The sequence below is a fragment of the Pollachius pollachius genome (assembly GCF_949987615.1).
Source record: "Pollachius pollachius genome assembly, chromosome: 11".
In the NCBI taxonomy this organism is placed as follows: Eukaryota; Metazoa; Chordata; class Actinopteri; order Gadiformes; family Gadidae; genus Pollachius; species Pollachius pollachius.
This window is the reverse complement of record NC_136944.1, coordinates 5,502,104-5,528,049: the sequence shown is the minus strand read 5'-3', so window position 1 is coordinate 5,528,049 and position 25,946 is coordinate 5,502,104. Positions and strand designations below refer to the sequence as shown.

Sequence of the window (25,946 nt, the reverse complement as noted above, 5' to 3'; positions counted from 1 at the left end):
AGAGATTGCAAACATGCATTATCCACCAAAAAACCAATAGGTAAAATATTAAAATATAAATATATATCTAATATCGGTTCTAATATATTTCTTATTTTCGTTATCTAAAATAAATGCAATACCATTGTCTTAATTTATTGTTTGATTTGTCTTAATTGGAAGGTTTAGTTTTCACAAAGTGTCTTATCACTAAACTAAACTTAAAACTATTTAAAATACACCAATCTCTTTTACCTTAACAGTTTCCACTTACAACACATAGAAGACAACACATTTAAAGGGGCATTCAACAAGATAATGCGGACAATACTGTTACATCTCCATAGAACATGCTGGTATTTTAGAGGTTGTTCCAGTAGATTTCCACGGTGGTAGAAATATAGTAACAGGTGGTCATTTTCCCCGGGTCCCACAGGTGACCTTGCAGTCGAGGTGTTGCTGTTGAATGTTTTAAACGTCTGTTGCCGGGGTAAACGACTGTTGTCAAAAGGAGTGTTGCCATGTTAGACGACTAACGACCAGGTATATAGGGTTGTGATTTTAAATGGTTCTTACAATGTGTAAAGATTGTTGTCATGGTAAACGACTGTTGCCAGGTTTTACCACAGATGGCCATTGTAAACGACTGTTGCCAGGGTAACACAAACCGCAGTGTGTGATGAAGGTCAGCAGGTGTGGTGACTGTCGCGTGAAGCGACTGTTGTCCTGTGTAACGACGGTTGCCGGGGGTAAACGACTGTTTCCATGTGTAATGTCTGTTAACAGCGGGGATGACTTGCAGGGTGTAACGCCTGTTGCCGGGGGTAACAGCTATATGTCCAGGTCAATGGGGCGGACGTCCCCTGTCTTGTGCTCTTTGACCCACAGGTCTCGGTCCTTGGCCGGGTCCACCGCCTGCAGCAGCTGGTCCACGTTCTCTATCGTCTGTCGACAAGAGAGAAACACAATGACCTCTCCATCTACCTCACTCTATTACTTTGATTACTGTATTATACAGAAGTAAACTCCGTATCAGGCATGCCTAGCCAGCTATGAGGACAGAGAGGACATTTACAGAGAGGAATTGAAACTAAATACAACTGTATACTAAACTAGAAAATGCATTTCCTGCAGAAAATGCAACGAGTGCTGTAGTCAGGTCCAGCGGTTTGTTCAAAATTGAACAAAATGTTTTTTTGTTTTTTTTTTAAGGAGGAAGTCCAGACCCACTATCGGACGGACCTGCTTGTCCGCTGTCCAAGAAAATGTAAAATAAAATTCAGCCAATTAATTAATACTATAGAATATACCATTACCATGCATTGCTTCTAATTGGGTGGGCAGGACAGCCTCCCTCCAAGTTACCCACCCGCAGTTATCCGCCCACAGTTACCCACCCGCCCACAGTTACCCACCCAAGTTACCCACCCACAGTTACCCACCCACAGTTATCCGCCCACAGTTACCCACCCGCCCACAGTTACCCACCCAAGTTACCCACCCACAGTTACCCACCCACAGTTATCCGCCCACAGTTACCCACCCGCCCACAGTTACCCACCCAAGTTACCCACCCACAGATACCCACCCACAGTTACCCACCCAAATTACCCATCCAAGTTAACCACCCAAGTTAACCACCCAAGTTACCCACCCACAGATACCCACCCACAAATACCCACCCACAGTTACCCACCCAAGTTACCCACCCAAGTTAACCACCCAAGTTAACTACCCAAGTTAACCACCCAAGTTAACCACCCAAGTTACCCACCCACAGATACCCACCCACAGTTATCCGCCCACAGTTACCCACCCGCCCACAGTTACCCACCCAAGTTACCCACCCAAGTTAACCATCCGAGTTACCCACCCGAGTTACCCACCCGAGTTACCCACCCAAGTTACCCATCCACAGTTACCCACCCGAGTTACCCACCCGAGTTACCCACCCGAGTTACCCACCCAAGTTACCCACCCACAGTTACCCACCCGAGTTACCCACCCGAGTTACCCACCCGAGTTACCCACCCAAGTTACCCACCCACAGTTACCCACCCGAGTTACCCACCCGAGTTACCCACCCGAGTTACCCACCCACAGTTACCCACCCACAGTTGATGTTTTGTCTGGAGAATTCCTTAATATCAGTATTTCTGCCAGCATAATTGGATTTTCAATTCAGAGATACTGTGATATTTCATCAAGTTCTGAGGTGTCTTTGTGAAGTTGTTGTGCAATTTATTCTGTATGTTTTATCTATATTCTTTTCTAAGAATTTGAAAATTACATATGTAGCTTTTCATAGAAGGTGGCAGATGGTTGTAACACTGATGTGGAAAGCTGCTGGTAGCAGTGCTATAATGGTTAACCCCCCCATACAGCAGTGATGTGTCTAAAAGCTTAAATTACAGTAAATGTGCCAAAAAGCAGGCACGGAGATCTTGCAAGGGCAAAGATCTCCGTGCCTCGCGAGCATCACGGGTTTCTCTGCCCACCTATTATTTCTGTCTGCCCACCCTAAGCTTACTGCCTAGAACCGGCCCTGGCTGTAGTACAAAGTGAGGTTTAAAATATTTTTTTTAATAAAGCCACATAGATTAAGACATAAAGAAACGTTAAATGGCTTAAATCAAGTGAAGGGATTTGAAAAAAAGTTCAAAAGTCTAAATGGAGTAAACAATGCAAACATGCACACCATTTAAGAAAAAGTAAATGGTTGGAAATAAATAAAGTGACCGCTGAATGAAAAGCGCAAAGTATTGCTAAAAATGCAGAAATGCAAAATGAATTGAACTGAAGAATCTTAAACGTCAAATGCATTGACCTTCATTGTGTGCGTGTTTGTTTGTGTGTGTGTGTGTGTGTGTGTGTGTGTGTGTGTGTGTGTGTGTGTGTGTGTGTGTGTGTGTGTGTGTGTGTGTGTGTGTGTGTGTGTGTGTGTGTGTGTGTGTGTGTGTAAGAGAATAGCGAGCCGGTGCATAATTAAAAGTAGCTCAATAGAGTGGGAAAAACGGCCCAATCTGGCAATGTTGCCTGAACGTCCTCCAAAAGTAGCCCAATCTGGCGGGAAAACCCGCCCAATCTGGCAACACTGCTGAACGTCATCACGCTCCAGTGTTAACGTATATCAATGAGACCAACTGATAACGAAGCCGGTATGAAACTTAAACCGTGATTCTAAATAAAGTTTAAATTATATCGAAATTCCGTTTGGATATTATTGAAGATACAAGTGTGTAGATTTGTTAAATGGTTTGAACGAAGGTAAACGGTTGAAATTGGACCGAGTTACGATGTCTTAATTAAAGCTAGGGTGGGTAATTTTTTTACTGTAATATTTGGCAAAACTGTCATAATAGCCAGTCAGCTATATGTAGGTGAAGTACTCGAATATCTGCCCATTACTTTGCTCTCCCCTGCCTCTGTGTGCCGCCCCCAAAAATTGCCACCGCTCATGTACACTTTGACCAATCAGCAAGGCTCTGATTCTCCGTTCTTATTGGCTGTGGGACTGTCCGTTCACCTTGGCAACGACGTTGGTGCGTCCCTGCGTGCGCGTTCACGAGCCTAGCAGTCTGACAGTTTTGCACTACTACGGCGACAACAAATGAATAGCAATGTCTTCATCAATGACCCCTAAATTTCCCATTCCCCGGATACCAACAACTAACACCGCTAAGACAGCGAAAAAAAGAGGAAAGACACTTGTTGAAAGGACAGCTACTAAAAGGGAGGCGGAGAGAGCTCGAAATAAAACCAGAGTAAACATTGGCGTGGCTTATGAGCGATGGAGAGAGTTACGTGACCTGAGAAACGTAAAATCGGATGGCTAAATTTCTTATAGACAGGTAAGGAATAGTGATATCTCTCCATGGTATATTGTGAAGAATATGTAAAGTGTCGGCTGGTATGGTTTTTTACTAGGCAGAGCCACGATAACTGTTACATTACGGTTCTGTAATGTAACCGTTTCAATACGGTTCCGTAGGATGTCTTGCATCGGCCCATGGTTCTTTTCTGGTCCGTTTTATGTGTTAGTTATGGTCACACTGACGAAATCTGAAAAGAAGCGCGCGATTCCAAGCTATTCTGAATATTTAAAAGTTTGAATGGAGTCTTTTGGTGAAAAATTGAGGAAGGAGATAGGTCCCAACGTTTGTAGAGAATAAGAAAGAAAGAAAGAAACTTATGAAGAACAATAGTTGAGCGCTGCATGCAGCACTCACCTAATCAGTGGTTGAGAACTTCTCTCAGATGAGTAAATGCATAATTCTGTGGAGACGTGTTACTTTGTGTCCGCCGTGTGTGACTGTTGGTGCGTGCCCTGGTTAGAGAGCATCTTCAAGCTGTGTTAAGACCGAAATCAGGTCACTTTTCGAAAATGTTTTTGTGTAAAAAAAACGTTTTTTTATTATCTTGGAACAGATTGGCTAGTTGTTTTATTGGCGATGTCCCGTTTTTGACCGTACAATCGTCCAGAAGAACATGCCACACCAAACACTTGCCATTAGGGGCCACTGTTGTGTAAGGTTGACTTCATACAGTATACAAATGCATATCGTGTCTGAAAGCACCTTATTGCATTTCCTAATGCTTGGTGCTATTCTTTCCTAGAGCTTCGGGAGTGAAAGGAGCAAAGGAGATTAAATCTAACTGAAAATTGATCCCATACGAGAGAGCCATCAAGGCTAAAATAGCCATTATTCTGATGAGCTTGCATTTTGCTTGCATTTTGAAAGCCCAACTAGATTATATGAATAGATTTTCAGATATGATAGCCTTTTATTTTGACATTTAATTAAATGGATAATGCGTTCTGTCACAGTTTGAACTGTGTTTGCTCTAGTTTTATTGTACTTTATTTTTTATTTAAGTATCCTCCTTGCTCCGCTGTTACAACGATAACACAGCAGTGTTCACCTGGGCGTGCATTTGGGTCTTTAAGTCATTCATGTTTGACTCTCGTCTGATTGTAGAGTGTAGATTGTCTCTCACTGGGTTCTGATGACCTTTATGTTGCAAGCTGCCTGTTAGTTTATACTCTTGGTTAATACCACTTCATTTTTACGAATGTTTTTCATTCCTGTTTGCTGTTCTTAAAGTCTTAAAATTTTACAGGGCTAGTTGCCATGTGTAACGTGTTTAACATGGCGACTACCTCATAACTTTAAGTAACCTGGACCTAGTCAATCCTGTTCAATAGGGATTTCAATGAAGTTATCAATGATAACATAATAATTGATGCATTATACGAATAAAAAAGGCTGGCAAGCACGTACGTCTTCCTTAGTTTAGAAGAATATTACTATTAATACTCAAAAAAACGCATCCCACTCATAGCACGAAGCCCGCCAAGCTACGCTAGTTCGCATCACACAGTTGCACAGAGTGGACCCACCCATTAACTGGGAGGGCGTTCTATTTCAACTTTCTATATTTGCCTCCATGTCTGCATTTGGGTCAGAATATGAAACCTTTGAATGATGCTCTTTGAGTTTTGTTGAAGCCTTCCAAGTTGTTTTGGGCAATAGCATGGGATCATATGTTGCTGCTACAACTATAGTGTGGTGGTAGCAAGACACAGCTGTAGTATGGTACCGCTGTAGTGTGGAACAGCTGTAGCAAGACATAGCTTTAGCGTGGTTGTAGCTTGGTACAGCTGTTTCATTGTACAGCTGTAGTGTGGTTGTAGCTTGGTATAGCTGTAGTGTGGTACAGCTCTAGTGTTGACCATCTGTAGCAAACACAACTGTAGCGTGGCTGTAGAACGGTATATGCTATAGCACAACTGTAGCTTGGAACAGTATACACTATTATCTAGCAGTTCTAGCACACGACTGCAGGCAGGTGCTCGTAAATCTGGGTCAGTGTTTATCTGTGTGTGTGTGAAGTGTTTGTGTGTGGGTGTCTGTGTGTGTGTGTGTGTGTGTGTGTGTGTGTGTGTTAAGAACTCACGCTTTGGTTGAACATGTCTGTCTCGTGGCGTAGCGTCGTGTACTGACGTAGGTGCTGTTGGATCCACTCGATGCGGTCCACCTCCAGCTTCTCCAGCTCCTACACACGCACACACCACACACACACACACACAAACACACACATGCAAACACACACACATACACGCAAACACACACACGCAAACACACACACGCAAACGGACACATGCACACACACACAAACACACACATGCAAACACACACACATACACGCAAACACACACACGCAAACGGCCACATGCACACGCACATGGAAACGCTCAGGTTGTGTGCAAAACACAAACTCACACACAGGTCATTTAATTGTACATAATTGATTATTATTAGAGTCTTTCTCACCATGCTAGTGGTGACCATCTCCTCAAACCACTTCGACTGGGTCTGGTTGTAAAGATCCAGGCTGCGCATCAGGTCATCGCCTGCAACAGGAAGAAGCCAATACTAAATATACATCAAGTATCCAACATTCATGATCAGCGAGTTACTCACTTTGACCTAGTTTAAAGTCACAAACAACTGCTTCCTTGAATATAGCTTATGTGTTCTCTCCTTGAATATATGTGTCCCTCTCGTGGAATATAGCTTATGTGGACCTCTCCTTACGTGTAATCTCCTCAAATATAGCTTATGTGTTCTCTCCTTGAATATAGGTTATATGTTCTCTCCTTGAATAATGACCTCCCCTATACTGTGATACACATCTGTGCAACGGAAGGCCTGCTTTGTGTTTCCTTCTATGTTTCCAGGTTATTCATGATAGAAGTTGAGGAGGTTTTGACCCCAAAAATGTATTTGTACGACTTGATCACTTGATCCAGAGGCAATCAAAGGGAGAGAGAGCCGTCATGTTAAAAAATGTTGACTTCAGGAAGTCCACAACGTATGTGGACTTCCTGTAGATCTTCTTGTGTGTGTGTGTGTGTGTGTCTGACCAGCTCATTTGGACTTCCGGTGGGTCGTGTGTGTGTGTGTGTGTGTGTGTGTGTGTGTGTGTGTGTGTGTGTGACTCTGACCAGCCTGTGTTGACTTCCTGCGGGCCTTCTTGATGTCCTCCTCTGTCTTGTTGCTCAGCTTGACCTCCAGCTGCTGGGTCTTCACCTCCAGGTCCTTCTGCCTGTCAGCCAGGGCCTTACGGGCCTGCGCACACACACGCACGCACGCACGCACACACACACGCATGCATACACACAGACACACATCCGCACACACACACACACAGACACAGATAAAAGCCCACTTAAAAGTACATGCAGACACATGTAAACAAAATAACACAAAGCAGATGGGTGTAAAACGGGTCATCGTTGAAGGTATCCCCTGCTATACCACTTCATTCACCACTGAGCTTTTCTCAGCAGCACTGCGTCTTTGTCACCAGGCGTGGTTGCAACCCCCCTCTATCAGTGAGAGCTTTCCTTAACCCGCCCAGAATACCTCAGGATTAAACATATTCAATAGAAGAATGTGGTTTGTTTATTTTGACTTCCTGGGATTGACAGAAGGTGCTGTAGAGTGGGATGATTACATCTGACCACTAGGGGCAGTAGGGCCATTGCTGTGTACAAGAACCTGCTTCCAGCTATCCTGAGCTAGCCAGTTGATGTATGGTCGCTATGCAGGAGAGCCACGTTTTTGGGTTGACAACAAATAAGTAAAGAGTAACGTCTACGTCAGTCTAGTTAATGTTAGTATACCCAATGTACTACAGAAGGTCTGGGCATCGGTTGTTTAGGTGTGAGATGTTTGCGATGTGTGAGTAGTGAGCCATCTAAGATGGGTGGATGTATCGTTGGATGGATGTATGGCTAGAGGGAGCTCTTTGTAGTGACCTTCTCCACCCCGGCGTAGCGGCTGGCCAGCTGCTTCCTCAGATCGGCGATGTGGTGGTCGTACTTCTTCAGGTCCTTCTTGAAGTGGTCGCTCCTGAAGGTCAGCATGGGCTTCTCCACCTCGCTGTGGAGCTGGAGGAACAGTCGTCTCACATCCCCATGCTATCAAAGCTAAGCTATCAGAGCTAGCAAAGCTATTAAAGTTTAAAGGTGACATATTATACCACCGTGTGATTAGCCGTTACAGGCCGTTTTGAAAATCTGCTTCTTATGACATCATGCATGACCACCTAGATGTTCAGATTTTCAAAAATGTTTGTAGTGGCTAATCACACTCACACCGGGTGGTATAATATGTCACCTTCAAGCCACCGTAAGAGCTTAAAGACAATAGGAATGATGGGTCTGTTTATCGGCACTTCACAATCACACACAAGTTTGTTGTGTTTGTTCACCGATTAACAAATAGTTTGGCTTCTACAAACATGCTTTTTCTTTTTCAAGTTCATGACAAGAGTGATCTGTTTTGGTGAGTTGACTTTGGGTGGATGATGAACAGGTGAGTGGCAGGTTTTTACCTTGTTGGAGAACTTCAGGTGCACCTCTGCTTCGTCGTGGAGACTCTTCTTCAGCTGGATCCAGGCTTCACCCACGGTTCTGTACGGACCATTGAATACAGAACGGGATCCGTCACACTCGGTCATATTCTGCTATCGGCGTTGTGATAGAGACGAAGTCTACAGCATCAAAGTGAGACCACTGACCACTCTTTCAGAGTCGGACCAATGAGACACACTAACGTTTCAGGGGATTTATGCCTGCAGGCTACGATGCAACACGTGCATGAAGCAGTACTCTCTTATATTATCCAACAGCCGAGCGAGAGCGGTCCGGTTGGTTTAATATCACCTCATTGGACCTCCTATTTGTTTAGCCTGGAGACCATCCTGACAGTGACCACGTGACCTCACATCCTGTTGCACTAGACGGATCAGTCTGGCCCTCTAGCCCCCCCACATCGATTTCAGTTGGTTGGAGTACTTGTCTGACAGACCTCCTCCTTTCAACCTAATCAGCTGACGTTATGACGTTATCGCTCATCGCTTTGGGAGGCGCCATTACTGTTTTTCCAGCAGCGGCCTTCGTTTTACATCATCAACTACGACCAGGCCCTGATTGGCCCGTTACCAATGATCAACTAAGACATAGTCCCTGATTGGTCAGTTTCTGTCATCAACTAAGACACAGTCCCGTATTGGCCCGTTTCCATCATCAACTACGACACAGTCCCTGATAGGCTACGATAACAATACAATTTCAGGAAATCGATGTTGGCGCCTAGAGGTCCAGACTGATCCAATTAAAAAAACAATAAAGAACTCATTGTATCTTATGAGAACGACAGCTCATACAAGGTGGACAAGGTAGGAGTTTACAGTAGGACTCTAAAAAGGAAAGTTTTCCATTTGGAAGTGTGAGAACGATCGATCGTTGTCAACAGTTATTCAAAAGCCATCCTTGTGGTTAATTAGCTGGGTAATGGCTCATGCTTCTCTGTTTACTCGATCCATCACGTCGATTGATGATGGGGGAGTCCACCACTGCTCAGGATGTCGATGCCGGGCGTACGACCACTCACCCTTCCTCCTGGGCAGCCAGAGGACTCAGGGAGAGTTTGGAGAGGTTCTTGGCATACTCCTCTTCGATCTTTATCCTGAGGAAAAGGAGGAGGAGGAGGCGGAGGAGGAGGAGGTTGAGGCAGAAGGTGATGAAGGAGAAGGAGGAAAGGGAGAAGGGAGAGAAGAGGTGGAGGAGGAGGAGGTGGAGGAGGAAACAAGATGAGGAGGCAGAAGATGAGGAGGAGAAGGTGGAGGACGAGGAGGAGGAGAAGAAGGAGGAGGAGGAAGAGAATGAGGAGGCAGAGGGGGAGGAGAAGGCGGAGAAGAAGAAGGAGGAGGAAGACAACGGAAATAATGAGGGGATGAAGAGATGAAAGATGAGAGGCCTGTGGTTAATAAGAGCAACCAATCGCTGTACTGTTAGCAAAGCGAGAGCAGGAAACACGTCTCGTTTTAAGGCCAGGGGGGCCTCGTGCTGCCGTACCTTTCGTGGACGAACTCAGACATCTCCTTCTGCATCTGCTTGCCCTTCAGCTGCTTCTGCAGCAGGATCTCGAAGCCCGGCGTGCACGCGCCACCCTGGGGGTCCTTCTTGTCGGCCTGGGGGGGGGGGGGGGGGGGGGGGGGGGGGGAGGTGTAGACAGAGGAAACATCAGCCGAACGCTAAAACAACATTGTAATCGAATTCGACGACAATAAACAAATAGGGGGCAGGATGTAGTCGTTCGGTTGACTAGGGAGGTCGGCTCCCAGTCAAAAGGCTCTGGGTTCCATCCTCACTTGAATCTAATGCCCTGTAACCCCTGACTGTTCCTTAATTACCTGGATCTGAATCGACTTGCACAAGTCCCTTTGATTAAAAGCATCTGCTTCATAATTTATAGTAAATACAACAACAATCGACCAATAGCGACACTGCAAGGTTAACAGCGGTTAACACTGACCTCACGGTGTGGTTCAAACCGACCAAAAGAGAGACTGTTATGTTCAAACCTACCAATAGAAAGACTGTGAGGTTCAAACCTACCAAGAGAGAGTTTGTGTGGTTCAAACCTACCAATAAAGAGACACTGTGGGGTTCAAACTTACCAATAGAGAGACTGTTAGCTTCAAACCTACCAATAGAGAGACTGTGAGGTTCAAACCTACCAAGAGAGAGATTGTGTGGTTCAAACCTACCAATAGAGAGACTGAGAGTCAAACCTACCAATAGAGAGACTGTGAGGTTCAAACCTGCCAAGAGAGATACTGTGAGGTTCAAACCTACCAATAGAGACTGTGAGGTTCAAACATACTAATAGAGATTGTGAGGTTCAAACTTGCCAAGAGAGATACTGTGAGGTTCAAACCTACCAAGAGAGAGATTGTGGGGTTCAAACCTACCAAAAGGGAGACTATTGTATGTGGTCAAACCTACCAATAGAGAGACTGAGGTTAAAAGCTGACTAATAGAGACACTGTGTGGTTCAAACGTACTAATGGAGACTGTGAGGTCCAAACCTACCAATAGAGACATTGTGTGGTGCTTGTAGCCATTCAAATAAAATAATGGGTTATGCTGCGATGTGTGGGCAAATGGATTTGGATATTATGGCCTAGTGTGCCCTTTGAGCCTGTGTGGGTTGATAAAACGATGCATGTGTGTGTGTGTGTGTGTGTGTGTGTGTGTGTCTGTGCATATGTGTATGTGTGTGTCTGTGTGTTGGTGTGTGTGTGTGGAGGAGGAGAGTGTGGGTTGCTGGAGGGTTAAATCACACAGGGGGGTCAGAAAGGACCACAGTACCACGTCAAAACGTTTCAGGGACAGGTTTTGTTGTGCTAAAATACAGAAGTATTTAGTCTTTTTGTTGTAAAGTAATTTGTTGTAATGTTTTGCATTGAAAGACAAAACCACAAAATGGTCAGCTACACCATTCACATTTAGGGCATTTAGCAGACGCTTTATCCAAAGCGACGGTTCATACAAACATTCACACACCGACGGCGGTGTCAGCCATGCAAGGCGACAGCCAGCTAGTCAGGAGCAGTCAGGGTGAGGTGTCTTGCTCGGGGACACCTCCTCGACACACTAGGCGGACCCTATGCCCCCTGAGCAGGTTTAATTAATCACTGCATCGTTGGTCACTCTTTGTAAACGTGGCCATCTGAGATTGCAGCTGAGCACTTCATGCTTTTTCATGTATTTACCATGATTTTTCAATGGTTATGAATTATTGCGATGTACTCATATTCTATGTTTGTGTCGCTGTCAATATTAAGATTTGACTGAGGCTGTCATTCAACTAGCTGTTAAACCCACCAGACTTGGGAAAATTCACCCTTTCCCTTAATTTCAGATCAGCCCCTAGTCAGTGCGACTTGATAACAGCCAAACTTCTGTGGGGAGATGGTATAGAGCCTGTTTTTGTTTTATGTTTCGGGGGATGTGAATGAAGCTTTCAGATGGGTATTTTATATAATATATACATTTTTTTTTCTATACTGGCCAGCTAACACAGGTTGATTCGAAACCTTCACAGACACTTGTTTACAGTTTACTGTGATGGTAGGGTTTGTGTTAATACAAAGTGCAATCCAGACTTTGTTGTTGCACAAAATTAATCCAGCCAATTAAAACATAAATAAAGCCTATACTATACTAAAGTATAGCCAAAATATAGCAGCAACACACCAAAGAGCATTACAAGCCTCATCAGCAAAGAGATGGTCACCATTTGACACGTGAAGACAACATATTGAGAACATGTCGACCCAGCAAAATCACTCAGCTTCCTGAATGTTTGCCTCTTCATTTTACTTTCAGGAAGTGTAACTCTCGAAGACAAATAAGACAGGAGGTTTTGTAATAATAGATTGTCACAACGTTTTTGCGTGATAATCAAAGGAGGGGATCCTAATGTGAGAGCTTCTCAGTCAGAACACAGGACTTACTGTATGTCCTTCGGAACTCAGCACACCACAGAACATCAGGACAGGTACGTTTCATTTTGTTACGTCTCATGCTAAAAAATGATAGCTTAAAATCATGCCTGTAGTGAGCATAAGGCTAAATACGCTAAAGTGTTCATTTCAATAGAGACGCAATGCATTACTTAGACTGCTGATACAATATACAAAGAAAACGGATTGTAATAGGTACGACAATTTGTTTTTGAGCAAATATTATTGATGGGTTTGTTAACTAACCTGACATTTTGTGGTATCATTCCCTTTGTGAAAACTATCATTTCTGTTTGTGCTCAATTTGCTGGAAAAAAAATGGATGTACTTTATTTATTGAACTGCAGTTTGCATTGCAAGCAGGAAACTATTTTGAAATTGGGAAACAGATTTTCAGGATTCTTCCTGTCTCAACTTCTTCATATTTTTTTGCCCACACTGCAGTGAATACAACATCATGAATGCTGTTTCCTCACTCTCTGACTGTTCTTGTTTGTCCTCTCATGATATATATATTATATTATATATATCAATATTAGTAGTATGATACACATCAAGTTTGAGATTTATCATGGAGAAAAGTCACAAAGGATTGTTCCAGAATAGAACCAGCTTGCTTTTATAGGTAAGATTTTCTATTTATTTTTTTATATAGGTTGGTGGAAGCAAAGTGGGACAAAAAAAACCTAATCTAGTGTCGACACAGTGTTGGGCATAACTCAGAAACCACTGGGCAGAACCAGACTGTTGTGGTTCAGACGTTTTAAACCATACCAAGATGCGTGCCAGTAAAAGTGACCACACAGTGTCCAGCATGGAGATCGAGGACAGTTCCAATGGCTACGCACCTCTCATTGAAGAGAGAAGTAAGTTACACGATTCAGTTCACAACATTTTCACCCAAAAGCAACTTTTTACTGGTTCTTCAAAACATATCCCCCTTTTTTTGCTTTACGGTTATTCAGTGTCCAAATCGTTTTCTGGGATACGGCAGCGGCCTGTGAGGGTGGCGGCGGCTTGTCTCGCAGTTCTATGTTTTCTCCTTCTGCTCGCCATCATCGGCCAGGCGGTCCACAGTGAGTACAATGACATGTTCCCGTTTCCGACAACCCAACACATTCGTATCAGCTGACGGACGTTTGACCTAATTCTGGCACCTTCATTTCTTCTTCTGTTTGACATCGGCAGGCCGCAACATCGCGAAGGACGACGAGCTGAAACAAAAAACCCTATTGACCGTGCAGGAGAAACTCCAGCAGACTGTCAGCAACGCAGCCCTGCAGAAGAAAGAGCTGGTGGCCAGCCAGGCCCACTTGCAGGAGGAGTGCGACTACCTCACTAGCCAGAAGAAGCAGCTGCAGACCAACAACGACATCCTGCAAAAAGAGGCAGAAACCCTGAGAAGCGGTCAGAGTAAGCAACAGGCCAACATGGCCGCCCTCACCAAGGAGAGAGACCAACTGAAGGCCAGCGAGAGCAACCTGCAGAGCAGCAACGCAGAGTTGACCAAAGCCAAGGACTTCTTGCAGAAGAGCTACGAAAACCAGTCTCAGAAGATGAACACGATGCTGCACACGGCCGCCGAGCTGGAGAGACAGCGCGACGAGCTGCAGGACCATAACACCCTGCTACAGCACATCTCGGAGCAGCTGAGGTTCAACTTCACCACGCTGCTCAACATGGTCACGCGCCTCAAGTTCAGCCAGGACATCTCGGCCCAGGAGAAGGAGAAGATGAGGAGCAGCCACGACGTGGTGCTGGAGCAGAGGGACCAGCTGAACACCAGCCTCCTGGTGCTGGAGGCAACAACCAGGCAGCTACAGGACGGCTACACGACGGTGATGAGGGAACGGGACGAGCTGCAGGCCGCCAAGGCCAACCTGACCACCGCCAGGGACCTGCTGGTGGCTCAGAACCAGAACCTGACCGCCGAGAGAGACCTGCTGCTGGCCCAGGGGAGGAGCCCAGCTGCCGGTGAGGATGTGAATCGGAAGGAAGTGCTTCAGGATCCTAAGGGATCAGGGTAGTCTAGGGGTGAGGGCATTAAAGACTACCTGCTCTAAGGTTCTGGGTTTGGATCCCTAAGGTCCACAGTCTACCTTGAGTCTGGACTGTCTTGAGCAAGAAGTCTGAGCTCTGCTCATTAACGGAAGGGATCTGAATTCCTGTGAGTACGTCAGTTGCTTTGCCATCACATGTGATCCAACTGATCAAATCTTTACTAATTGACATTGATGGACAATCTCATTCTCAGAGCGGACAAAGGACAAAACAAATACATTTTACGACAAGCTTTGTTAGTCACAAGTTTGTCGAAACGACCCTGGCGTTTGTATGCTAGAGGAAAGTCAAACTTCCATCGTTTTACAATGCTCATAACGCCAAACAATGACACCAGTGTTTGGGTGTGGTCCTCTGTCGATGTGTTTGCAGGATGTTTCCGGTGAATGGATGGATGTAAAACGTGATGTGATGTGTTATCATAACCAGGGTGTCCCTACGGCTGGCTGACACACGAGCAGAGCTGCTACTTCGCCTCCTCCATAGAGAAGACCTGGAAAGACAGCCAGGCATACTGTGTTCAGCAAGGCGCCGACCTGATTATGGTCAGGAACTCAGCGGAAATGGTGCGCATTAAGCATTCACCTGTGTTGGTCCATGTTGTGGTATTGGATCAGTTCACTGTTTAGTACCCATAAGGCACATTTGGTGTTTTGTGTTTCTGATGTTTGATAATGAATATTATATATTATATTATTATATAAATATAGATATAGATATATTAATTCCACAAAGGTAGTTGAACAATGACCTGAAAGAGTGTCCTGTCTATCGACAAAAAAAAATCATTACTCATTAGGAATAACTGTAATGATTTGCTTGTGTATGTGTGATTTAACATACGTGTGTGTGAGTGTGTTTGCTTGTGTGTGCGTGTGTTTGTGTGTGTTCACATACGCTTGTGTGTGTGTGTGTGTTTAATACGTGTGTGTGTGTGTGTGCGTGTATGCGCATGTGAGACAGTATACACTCCGTATACGTTCTGACCACAACCTCCCTGGTGTGTTTTGCACCTCGTGTCCCGATCCTCCACAGAGTTTCCTGAACAGCATGGTGGAGCTCGGAGGAGAGGTCTGGATCGGCCTGACCGACGACATCATTGAGGGCCAGTGGATGTGGGTGGATGGGACCAAGATGACCACATCGTAAGGGGCCCCACCTCAGACACACCACAGGGGTGTCGGCGATGGCTTTGAAACATGTATTACATTTACATTTACATTTCGGACATTTAGCAGCCGCTTTTTTCCAAACCACTTGGAAAGGAGAAAAAACGTGTATGTTAGTACAATAGGAATGTTCATGGAACCAAGTGGCAAGCACTAATAATTGCTAGGTAAACCCATTCTGTACTTTGATGTTATTTCACGAAGGACCAAACCCCCTGACTCCACCTTTAAACGCTTTGACTCCGCCTTCAGAAAACGCTTTCAGTGTTTGTTCTGGGTCTTCAGGACTCCAATGTAAACACCCCTTCGGTTCAGTTTCAGGACAGGTTTATTTCAGCGGGTGACCGGCTGACCCTATCAGCCCATCAGACATTACATTTACATTCACATTTAGTGCGTTTAGCAGACACTTTTATCCAACGCGAAAGTACATTTGACATGAGAAAGAGAAACAATATATTATCGCTGTCGGTACAGTACGGTTGTTCTTAGAACCAAGTGCCAAGCACTAACAATCACTAGGTTAACCCATTCCCCGTATACCATTATAACAAACATAGCTAGTATGAGATGCTACACAATGCTAAGTACTTTTTGTATCTGCAAGGACATACAATATACAATAAGTACATATATTATGCATATGTTTGTCTTGTAATAGCATGTGTTTAACCTAACACGTAGTTACGCCGCATGACGAAACCAGGTGCGCATGAGCACACCGCAGTGTAGAGTAGAGAAATCATATCGGTCAACAGTGCCTCATGTACTGTCTTCCTCTTTCAGTGTGGCTGCCCTGTTAATCCATAGCTTTTGAAGTGAGACACATGTATCTTAGATACAAATTATGGGCATGCTTTATTCAAATGACGCTTAGTTACCACTGCTGCCAGCTGCTTGACACATCGTGTACCCTCACTGCTAGCGCAACCGCTCTTAAAAGGAGGGCACATCACAACCATCCATTATGTATCAGCAAAAATGGCTTATTTGCAGCTAAATTTAAAGCATTTACCTCCATTCAGCCCCATGCATTAGACACTGTCTAACACTGTCCCCCTGGTGCTCAATCAAGCGTTGAACGCTTTTCCTTGTTGAATTACGGTCAACGGGAGCGCCATAGATCTCTGTCTATAACAGCTCTGTTTCAAAGAGAGCAAACCATTGTGGCAGCCATGTTGGGGTTTGGTTCTCCTGTGTGTGTTGTTGTGATATCAGGCCTCTTATAGTGGAGATCTCTTCCTGTTTCTTTCTATGGCTTCAGGTTTTGGGCTAAAGGCCAGCCTAACCAGCATTTGGCGATAGATCAAGACTGTGTGGAATTCTGGTCAAGTTCCTCAACGCATGGCAGTTGGAATGACGAGGCGTGTAGTGTAAAGGCGAAGTGGGTGTGCAAAAAGTAATGTGACAGCACCGTTCACATGGAATTGGGTCAGACTGCACCTACGTCTTAAACACCTTAGAGCTTTATGCTTTGTCACACTTCTTTCAACACCGGTCATTGGTACTCAAATATAAGAAGAAATACATGCTTGTGTTATTATAAATGTCTGTTATGCCATTTTTTGTTATGATAATCAATACACAATTTTTGATTTTGTCTCAAATTAAGTATCGGAAATCACTCAAATCAACAAATGTCTCCTCATATGCTATTTCTGAAACTGCAATTACATATAAGTCACCAAAAGCATTTTTGGGTTGGTGTCGTTTATTCAGCCTTTTCCATCTGCCCCAAACCTCCGTGTTGACTTCCAGCAGAACAATGGATCTCTTTTGCAGATGCGTGACTCTCAGCAGGACCTGCTGCTATAAGATTTACTATGTCCACCGACAGTTCCCTATTGTCATAGTGTCTTCCGACCTCTAGGGGCAGACTAAAGTCATCAAAGGCAAGTTCATTTTATTGAATCCGATTTCTGGAAATTTCTTGAAAGGTTTGTTGTAAATGTGAATGCCATTTTTTTTCATGTCCTGTGTTGTCCATTAACAATTAAAATTTCAAAGAAATGTTGCAAGTGCAAATGCATATGCCAGAATATATAAACATGAGCTTTCAGATTTGTCTGGTTCCCAGGCTAGTTCGATCCCTCATGTGCTTCTTTTTTAGCGATTAATTTAAAAAGCCATACACTAATAAAATCGAGCATATTTCGTAGAGGTATCAAATGTTGGGCACCTCTAAGCTGGAAGCCAAACACTCCACTATCGTACCCATTTAAAAAAAACAAGCACATTGCAATTACTACAACACAAATCCACAACACAACACAATCCAACTCAACACAATGTTGACATTGAAGATAATTCCCAGATCTAATAGTTGAAGCACTCACCCAGAAGTAGTCGCAGTAGCTCCAGTCGTTGGGCTTCAGCAGCTGCTGCTCTGGCCCCTCCCCCGGCAGCGGGAACGTCACACAGTTGACCTGAAACATGGCAACAGATCCACAATGTGTAAGAATTAATGTGGATGTGTGAAACCAATTTTTCAGCTTGAATCGAAACTAAAAAAACAACCACAACGTGTGAGTGTTAAGTGAAGGTGAACCTCCTTTCTCAGCTTGAACCGAAACATGGCAACACATCCACAACGTGTAAGGCTTGAATTGGAGGTGAACCCCCTTTCTCAGCTCATGGGGTTGTACTACAAGTACGCGGACATCAGAGGAAACCGCTGGCCAGACAGAGCTTTGTACAGCTGCACTCACCTCGCCAACGGTGACACTTGTCGTGATGTGAAAAGGCACTTCAACAACACTAAAATAACACAACTTGAATTAAGAGCAGAGTTGAACAATGCTGACAATTTTCGTTTTTGAAATTGTTAGGAATGTGGAAACAAAAGCATGACTGCAAAGGGTTTGACACATTTAAAATGTGATCATTTGTTTCATAGTTTGAATTTGATGGCTTTTTGTTTTTTGTTAACCCTTCCTTAAGATGTCAAGGTGGTAATTCCAGATGTTGAGGAGAGAGAGATTGACAGGGAAAGAAAGATAGGGAGTTACAGAGAGACAGAGATAAGGGCAGAGATATAAGGTGACAGAGAGTGTGACAGCGTTACTGTCTTGCGGCAAGAGAAACAGAAAGATTTGAGAAAGATTAGATTGTTCCCAATTGTATTTTTCTGACTATTTACAATATTTTACTTTTGTTTGCTTATGTAATGTCATTGTTAATTTCCCATGCCAGTAAAGGCCTTTAAACTGATTTTGAGACACAGAGAGTGATGGAGAAATATATTTATTAAAATTGAGAAAAAGATAGAGAAAGGATGAGAGAGAGAGAGAGCGGTGTTCGTTGATCTGGAGAAGGACATCATGCGCTTGGTTTGTGTTTGGTCGCTGGGGGCAAAGGTCAAGGAAGTGTCTAGCGATTCACTATGTGAGAGAGAGAGAGAGACATTGACAGACTTAGAGGGAGAACGAGATGGAGGAGAAAGGGAGATGGGATGGAGAGACACAGACAGAGATACCACGAGAAATACAGGGAGGGAAAATGTAAGGTAGACAGATTGAGGAGAAATAGGGATCGTGAGATAGACATAGAGGGGTAGAGAGAGAGGAGGGTTTATATAGCAGTATCAGGAACTCACTGCAACACACTCAGCAGTCTCCTGTGTTTGTGTGTGTGTGTGTGTGTGTGTGTATGTGTGTGTGTATCCTTGGCCAAAAGGGACTGCACGCAGATGGTGAACATTACATAATTTCAGCCCCTCGAGTAACTTGGACACAGACACACACACACACACACACACACACACACATATTCAATGCCAGATCTGCAAAAACTGAAGTTCTGCAATAACTCTTCATACTTTCCTGACACAACTTTTTAGACACATATACGCACACACAAACACAAATGGACACATACATCACTCGTACAGATATACATACAACCCATGTATGCATGTGCACAGATAAACATCTTCCATGTACATGCATTCAGACACACACACACACAAACACACACCAAAATAAGCACAAAAACAAACAGAGATTCATACGTACATACACACACACAAACACAAATGGACACACAGATCACCCATACAGTTATGCATACAACTATCTCTCTAAGCTATTCACGTTCACAGATACACATCTTCCATGTGCATCCATACACACAGACACACCCACACACGCACACACACACACCCACACATGCACACACACACACACACACACGCTCAGGCTGCAGCATCCTGGCGGTTTGATTAATGCGGGGCTGTCAGCTGTTCATTTTCCGGTCGGGAAATCCTGCTGATCGTCTTGGGTGCTGAGCTTTCATTACCCCCGACCCCCCTGCCACCAGCACCCTGTTCCTGTCCCCGCGGGACCGGGTGTCACCGAGGAGCTCTAGACGCGAATAATGGTTTGATATGTAATGTATAGCTCCAATAGTGTAGCACGTACCGGACCCTTTGTCACCACGACACCGTAGACATGTACGATATGATGGTCATTATTACACAGTGTTGTTGAACACTTGATTCTGATTGGTCACAGTTACTGAATAACTGTTATTGTTGTTTCTTGTTCTTTCTGAATATGAGACCGCTGCTATGACCAACTGACAGTTGCTATGGTTGTCGTTTTGATCACACAAGACTACTCTTGTTGCTATACGGACGCAGTTCGCACCGTAGATGCAAATGGACGAATTTGTTTTTGCGGAAAGAATTCAATATTTTTTAAATAAATTAAACACATACTTTTTTCATATTTTGTGTCAAAATGTTGAATTCTTTGGTATGTAGCTACGAGCCATGAACCCACCGCGAGCCTGTCATTATGGCCGCATAAACCCTGACAGGGTGACGCAAGCGGGGGTGAAGCGTGATTCAGAATCACCCGTCACCTCCGTGACATCGGCTGTGTCGGGGCTGTTATAACGGGGGCTTGGTGGTGACTGCTGTCGCAGTGATTCAGTTCAAGGCCTGAGTAATGGATGGAAGAGCTCAGAGAACAGATAACTCATAGGTCGGACCACATCGGGCCGCCAGGGAGCTTCCGTGGCCCTCGTTTCCTTGGTGTGTCGCGCGCCGTTCGGCTTTTGTTCGGCTCTTGTTCGGTCAAGAGGGCACACAAAAATAGTGTCTTGTTTATTTTATTTTTATTGTTTTTTACGGTTATTTGACAGGGACAATGCACAATATATAATTGAGTCAGATTATAGCCACAAGGCTAATTAACATCTGTTGTCCCTGGACAGGAGTTGATGTTATAAAACAAATTAAAAGACAACATGCGATGAGTTGGGACATGACCCAAACACACATCACAGTGACATGTACGGAGTGATAAAATTGAGTAATGAGAAAACATGAAATACCGATACGATACAAATATACACAGAGATAAAAATCAATGACTAGAAAAGTTCACACTCGCGCTTTGTCTAATACTAACAGGAATGCTATTTCACAACCCTGATGATTTCACTGAGAAAGCGGTTTGGCCAAAGGTAGAATGCCTATACAGACATGGGTATCCACCTCGTCTCATTATTCATAATTTTCATATATTCTCGAGTTACACTTAACTTTTGCTTAACGTGACCCTGACCACATTACTCCTGAGATCAAGTTACAGCGAGAATTGTATTATTTATTTCTTTGCGCTGAGATCAAGTGCATCTTTTTGGCCAAGACACAGATGACGCAACAACCAGCCTTTGCTAATATAAGTGGTTGATGTTGGTTTGGTGTGTAGGGCTTTTATAGGCTGAAATCTGGGGGTGGTGGCAGAGGGGGCGGGGCTATCTTAGCTCATCATGGAATACAGGGAGACACCGTCACACACACTCATATACACAAACTCACACACACAAACACACACACTTATGGAACACGTAAATACACACACATTCACACACAAACTGACTTATATACACACACACTCACTCATATACACACACCTACACACGCGTACACAACTTACACATTCCCAAAAATTCACTCACACATTTATACGCAGACACACACATTCTACGATCCGATGAACCGATCAAAACCGACCCATCATAGATAATGAATGGGTCAGACCCTCCAATATTTCCCCTCACACACACACACACACACACACAGACACGTGCACACACACACACCAGACTAACACGTGCACACACACACACACACACCTCTGTAAGAATGCGGCGCCACCAAAGTCTCGGCTTCAATGCATTACACCGCAGAGTCCTCAGGCTCTGTTGCTAAGCAACAAATTACTTTCTCTACTACACTGTCGCTACGCCAATCCTCCCCCCCTTCCCCTCCCCCCTACACACAGACCTTCAGATAACACAACAATACCACAACCCCCTCAGCAGCTCCAACTCTCTGCAGACCGATGCCGTAAAGCCCTCAGCCTTTTTGTGATTGGTCATCAGGGGATCCGAACTGAGCTGGTCCCATCAGAACCCTCGGCCCTCGACCCCCATTGAGTCTTACTGACAGTATGCGGTAGTGTAGACGCACTGGCTGCCGTCGCCTTAGCGCTCGCTAAAGGGGCGCCGAGCAACAAGTCAGGTGCGAGCGTGCGACAGGAGAACGATGTGCACGGCTGGGGGAGGGTGGTGGGGGGGGGGGGGGGGGTCCGCATCGATGCCCCGAGTGAACACGCGTGAAGGGTAGACCAATGTCAGGTGGTCTTCACCGGCCCCCCCGGGGTAGAGTTCTTTATGCTTTATCTCCCCGGGCGTGTATGCAAATGTATTCATGGCAACCGCGGCGCGGTATAGCAGGAAAGGATGGAGGGGGGGGGGGGGGATATAAAGCAGCATGTGATGGTATCGTGTCGGTTAGCACCTACAGATTGGATTGGCCTTTCTCTGATTCTCCACAAGGATTTCACTTCTTTACATCATCATGACATTCAGATCTGATCGGGGCTTCTTGATATCCAGGCCCGGTTGTCGTGGCGATGAGCCGAGCTCACCAGCGTGTTGAACGCGTCTTCCTTTTTCTGAAGGAGCCGTTCTAGCCGTAGCTGTCCGTGAACTACACAGAATGAACGTCAATGGTGGAGAGATCCATCCATGCACACACACTCTCATACTGGCTGTTGTATGGATGGATTAGGATGCCTGGGGAGAGTATGATGGTAAATAAATCTCTCTCTCTCTCTCTCTCTTTCTCTCTCAATTTCTCTGTCTCTCTCTCTCTCTCTCTCTCTCTCTCTTTCTCTGAGCTGGGCTGAGCTGAGCAACTTCACATCAGCGCTATTGCCTTTTGTCGCCATGGAAACCGAACCCGCCTGCATCCCTCCAGCAGGTCCACGGCCCTTTCACAAGGAGCCTCACTCACTGAGACGTCCTGTGTGGTCGTCGCAGGTCGAGTGACCTGCGACGACCACAAACTCACACTCTCTCACACACACACACAAACACACACATGCACCCACCACACACACACACACACACACACACACACACACACACACACAGACACATGCACAGAAACACACACACACACACACACACTCACATGCACAGTAAGACACATGCGCAAAGACACACATATGCACAGTAACACACACCCACACATGCACAGAAAAACACACACCTTGACACACTCACACACACACAGGTACAATAGTAAACCTAATCCTATTCTGTCGGCCCTCAGCAAAAGGCCAGGACAGTGTTACACACATACACATTTGTGCACACACACACATACACACACACATTTGTGCACGCACACGTGCACGCACACAAACGCACTCCTCTTTACATGACTCATTAAAGAGCCAGGGATTGCGTAACCACAGGCAGTGTCACAGCAACTTAAACCCAAGTGATTTCTTGCTTTCATGGAAATCAGTGGCGACAACATCACTCAGAGGAAGAAGTCATGTGATCTCTTCCCCCCCTCCTCCCTCCTTCCTTCCTTTCTCCGAAAATCTGTATGAATCATTCCCTCGCTGCACACTTAAGACCACATTATTGAGTTTCGAAACCCATCGCTGGATTGGAGATAATGAGCTGATTCTTAAAAGCAGAGGTGGAGGAGGAGGAAGAGGAGGAGGAGGAGGAGGAGGAGGAGGAGGAGGAAGAGGAGGAGGAGGAGGAGGAGGAGGAGGAGGAGGAGGTGTTTTCAGTCAAATGATTACCATCAGGTGATGCCTCCCTGCATTGCTTCCTCATGACTAGTTAGTGTTCTCTGCAATGGGAAACAATTCCTTTTCCCTGGGGGGTCCAAAACACACCTGGCCAGGGGGCTGTCTATGAGTGAGAGCGATTTGATTGGCCCCTCAAAGGTCCACCACTACTCTATCTAGAAAATCGGATGATACGTTGTGAATTGTGATTTAATGTAGTGTACTTTCTCCGCACCGCTTGGTCGAGTTGTGTCTGGGAGACCGGGCCTGAATCCATCCAGCCCAGCGTTCCTCTATGATGGGTCAGCTGGAGGAGGGGCGGGGCTTCAAAAGGCTCAGAGTGTGCGTTTGCGGCCTCTGGATACACTGAATCCATCTTCTGGTCCCCGGCCAGAAGATGGTGCAGTGGCCTCTTCTTTTGGCGTGGAAGATGCACAGCAATTCACTTGTTTGTATGTAAAGTATTCCACCTATATATGCCTATGAATCCATCAGATATAATAATATAATGTGTTTTTTTTTATGAATATTTCCCTTAGACATGGTTATACAACCAAGAGATATCTAGGGGGTTAAAATACAGTGTATCCATTAGACGTTACGACTAATAGACCATGATAAGCATCTAGTCCTGAAGAACAAATGATGCTTCTGCGTCGAATAGCCCCCCTGGAGAGGCACTAAATGCACCTCTGTCTCTCCTGCTCCGTTTCCCGGTCCTTCGGCTGGAGGAGACCCCGCCTGCGTCCTCACAACGCGTCATCTTCACACTATGACGACTACCGCATGTCACTGCCAGAGGGGCTCTCTGCCCGATCCGCCGGAACGTGGTTGAGGAGCGTGGGCTGGAGACCCCCCGGTGTGCCCGCTGTCAGACCAAGGGTCTGAGGCTGATGGGATGGACCTCCGATGGAGATCCACCCTGATAGAAGCGTGCTCTTCCGCCGATCCCACAAACACAACGGCGTGGACATCACGATAATGAGACACGTTTATCATCCGACGGAGAAGATCAGTTGAGGCCCCCCCCCCCCCCGAGGCAGAGGCTTATGGGTGTGTGTGCGTGTGTGTGTCTGTGTGTGTGTGTGTCTTTCAGGCACGCAGCAATTATCAATGATAATGTGATAATTGCATCAATAATAATTGCAAAATTGCAATTATTATTGATGCAATTATCACATTATCATTGATCACATTCAGAGAGACGAGGCTTTCCAGGGAAAAACAACGGACCCTAGGGGAGGGAGTAGGTGGGAGAGAGAGAGAGAGAGAGAGAGAGAGAGAGAGAAAAAGAGAAAGGGCGAGAGAGACAGTAAATAATTGGGATCCAAGAGATAAAAGTGAGGGAGAGTAGAATAGAGGTGTAATGAGGAGAGAAAGTGAAGCGAATAGAGAGGAAATGCCAGCGGTGAGGAGCGAGACAGAGAGGAGGAAGTGAGAGGGACAGGCTCATAGAATTTGAGATATAGAATGAGAGACAGAGGGAAGAGAGATGTGTGACTCTATATCTTTGAAATAGAATAAAATGGATGAGTGTGAGATCCATTGAGAGAAGGATGTGTATAACACGGATGGGAGGCGAGGGTGAGAAAGAAACAAAGTGAGCAAGAAATGTAGAGATATTCAATTGAGAATGTAAGAGTGCAATAGTAAGAAATGGAGCGAGAGTGCATTCCTGTTCTAATTGCAGCAGAGTAAGAGAGAGATAGAGGGAGAGAGAGAGAGCAGGCGTTCGTAGGGGTACTCACAGTGATCCGGGTCTCCTTGATCTCCCTGATCTGTCTCCTGGCGGGGGACACGGCCCCGGGAGCCTGCGGGGCCAGATAGGACGGGTCGTCGAAGCTCTCCTCCGCGTCGAAGCTGGCCTCCATCGTGTCTGGGTCTCCTCTGCTCCTCCTCTGCCTCACTGTGTCTCCCCCTCCTCTCTTTCTCTCTGCTCCTCTCTCGTCTTCCTCTCTCTCTTCTCTCCGTCTCCCTGTTTCCTCCTCTCTCTGTCCTCCCTTTATCGCTCTTCTCCTCCCTCTGTAGCTCTATCTCTTCTCTCCCTCCCTCTGTCTCCTTCTCTCTGTCTCTTTGTCTGTCTCCTCCTGCTGTTTGTTGCGTCTCCCTCTCCCTCTCCGTCTCTCTCTCTCTCCGTCTCTGAGCTCGGGCAATACCTTCTCCTCCTCCTCTGCTCTCCGTCTCTGTGGATGCTGCGTTGTCGTGACTACTGTCCGTTTCACACACACACACACACACACACCACACT

The 25,946-nt window shown here is 45.4% G+C and overlaps 2 protein-coding genes across 2 annotated transcripts; one reads left to right on the top strand and one right to left on the bottom strand.

Annotated features, from left to right (window-relative positions):
* Nucleotides 1–810: 810 nt before the first annotated feature.
* On the bottom strand, nt 811–25,569 carry gas7a (growth arrest-specific 7a; the record flags this gene model as incomplete). Its single annotated transcript, XM_079746269.1, has 10 exons — nt 811–924; nt 5,938–6,036; nt 6,315–6,394; nt 6,989–7,112; nt 7,805–7,936; nt 8,383–8,461; nt 9,444–9,518; nt 9,908–10,023; nt 17,930–18,019; nt 25,447–25,569. The coding sequence occupies 10 exons, from the start codon at nt 25,567–25,569 to the stop codon at nt 811–813; spliced, it is 1,032 nt and encodes a 343-aa protein (XP_079602395.1).
* On the top strand, nt 12,253–17,286 carry LOC307082635 (uncharacterized protein). The gene is made up of 7 exons (XM_079746268.1): nt 12,253–12,398; nt 13,019–13,229; nt 13,329–13,439; nt 13,552–14,337; nt 14,854–14,990; nt 15,460–15,569; nt 16,858–17,286. Exons 2-7 carry the CDS (start codon nt 13,142–13,144, stop codon nt 16,994–16,996), a joined length of 1,371 nt encoding a protein of 456 aa, XP_079602394.1. The 5' UTR covers nt 12,253–12,398; nt 13,019–13,141; the 3' UTR covers nt 16,997–17,286.
* Nucleotides 25,570–25,946: the final 377 nt, after the last annotated feature.

Excerpts from the sequence above, each read along its gene's own strand:
- LOC307082635 (XM_079746268.1), top strand. The coding sequence starts at position 13,142 with ATGCGTGCCAGTAAAAGTGACCACACAGTGTCCAGCATGGAGATCGAG. Across the intron at positions 14,338-14,853 it reads GGGGAGGAGCCCAGCTGCCG|GGTGTCCCTACGGCTGGCTG; the intron begins GTGAGGATGTGA and ends TATCATAACCAG. Across the intron at positions 14,991-15,459 it reads TCAGGAACTCAGCGGAAATG|AGTTTCCTGAACAGCATGGT; the intron begins GTGCGCATTAAG and ends GATCCTCCACAG.